The following is a 2013-nucleotide window of genomic DNA, read 5'->3' as shown; positions in this document are numbered from 1 at the left end:
ATTAGAATAGGAAATTCTGCGGTCCAGTTCCAATTCTTACAGTGATGGAGCCGAGAACCGAAACCGGAACTAAGGTCTGAGTACTTGGGTAGAAATTGAGATTGAATTGTAATTTTATAAATTGTTAGGGGTATATTTATTATTTTTTTAAAAGTACGGGGTAATTTGAATTAACTAGAGTACTCGAAACTGGAACCTATGTTTCAGGTTCTGGTTCCAAGTTTCTAGGAATCGAAACTGGCCGGTTCTAGTTTTGATTCCAAATTTACAAGCCTGTTCCAAGATAAACCGTAATTTTAGTAGGTGATCCTAAAATGGTTTAAATCTAAAGAAGTCAATAAAGGAAACAAACTTCTTTGACTATTAGGTCAACCCACAGTGATTAAAGGAAAATGAACTACCTTTTATTATTCAATAAACAAGTTTGTAACAAATACAGCATATAAATATCAAACCTACCAAACCTACTACACCTTATTGCTTATATTAATGAAATAACAAACATAATGAAGATCTATGAATATGATATTGGAATAGTTGACATTTCGGAATGCATGGCATATGAAGTCACAACCACTTCACCATACCCACGCGGGCTTATCAGGTAGTCAACTTATCTTGCCGGTCATTCAATTGATAAAGTCATCCCTTCACTTCAGGATGCCAATCTGTGATCTAATCTTGACACTGACACTTCCCCATCTGTTCTTTTCCAGTTTAGAAGACAATGATCTAAGTTGGTCAGTAATTAATTAATATACAGATTTGATACTTCTTGTCATTGCTTGGTCAACATGCAATTACAAGAACAAATACATGGATCCGAAGTTGTGGTTCAATTTTAGGCTTAAACAGTTTAAGCTGGTACAGTCAAACTAAATTAAGGTGGGAAATCTTATGGATCCTATTGAATGTCGTGTGTTGATTGATGTAGAATTCACGAAATGGTTGGAGAAAGAGAACCAGCAGGGAATTTCTGACCTTGTCTTTTCCTTCACTCACAAGCTACCCTCATTTTCCGCAGGAGTTTTCTGTCAAACCCAGTATCAGTCACCAATTTGATTTAAAAAGCTGTATTACTTGTTCTGTTTTGTGTCTTCTTCAGGTTTTCAGGGAGAAGGGGTTACGTGATCTCTTCTCTACTTCAATCTCTTGCACTTAATATAACATGGCTGGAAGCAAATGGATTAGACCCGAGGTAGTCATTTTCCTATAATTTGTCCTCAAAACTTTTACTAATGTTACAAAAGCATAGACCCTGAATTGGTTTATTAAATCCTGAAGTGATGAGTTTACCTGTTAGTTGATATGAGTATAAATGTTATAAAATCCTGAATTGGTTAGGTGTATCCACTCCTTGGAGCATTGGGCGCAGCGGTTGGCATGTGCAGCTTTCAACTTGTCAGGAATATCTGCATCAACCCTGAAGTCAGGTATATGTATGGTTTACTGATCAGTCGTATTAATGGTTAGTTTTGTTAAATAAGTTTTTGACATATATGATCAGGCTATTGAAAGAGAAGAGAAGTGCAGGAGTGCTTGACAACTTTGAAGAAGGTAAGAGATATGCAGAACACGGGCTGAGGAAGTTTGTTCGCCAGAGAGCTCCTCAAATCATGCCATCCATTAACAACTTCTTCTCTAATCCAGACCTTCCCAAGTGAAGTTTTTACCTTACACAATGTGCAGGACAACATTATTCATCTTCGCACATTTGTTCTCAATATTTGGAATAATAAACATCATCTTGACTAAATATTTTCCATATTCATCATTGCTCAAACACCAAATGTTTTGCCATTCCATTTAAAACCAAATCAACTATTTAGATCCGAAATAAAATGGTTTTATTCCCTAATTATTCTAATATATTAATACGGTGTTGGATCAATTGACCCTTTAAACAACATGAACTATATGCTCGATGTCTTGTCAATGGTGTATTTTGATTAAAAAACCAACCAGAAAATTAGGAGCTTATAGTATCATAGAGCTACTACTTTGAATTGCATT

The 2013-nt window shown here is 35.5% G+C and overlaps 1 protein-coding gene across 1 annotated transcript; it reads left to right on the top strand.

Annotated features, from left to right (window-relative positions):
- Positions 1–727: 727 nt before the first annotated feature.
- LOC116128244 lies at positions 728–1790 on the top strand. Its single transcript, XM_031413968.1, has 3 exons — positions 728–1198; positions 1345–1433; positions 1508–1790. The coding sequence occupies exons 1-3, from the start codon at positions 1169–1171 to the stop codon at positions 1662–1664; spliced, it is 276 nt and encodes a 91-aa protein (XP_031269828.1). The 5' UTR covers positions 728–1168; the 3' UTR covers positions 1665–1790.
- The last annotated feature ends 223 nt before the right edge of the window (positions 1791–2013 follow it).

This window comes from Pistacia vera, unplaced genomic scaffold, assembly GCF_008641045.1.
Source record: "Pistacia vera cultivar Batoury unplaced genomic scaffold, PisVer_v2 Contig1055, whole genome shotgun sequence".
Lineage (NCBI taxonomy): Eukaryota > Viridiplantae > Streptophyta > Magnoliopsida > Sapindales > Anacardiaceae > Pistacia > Pistacia vera.
This window is presented reverse-complemented; position numbering and strand designations above follow the sequence as displayed.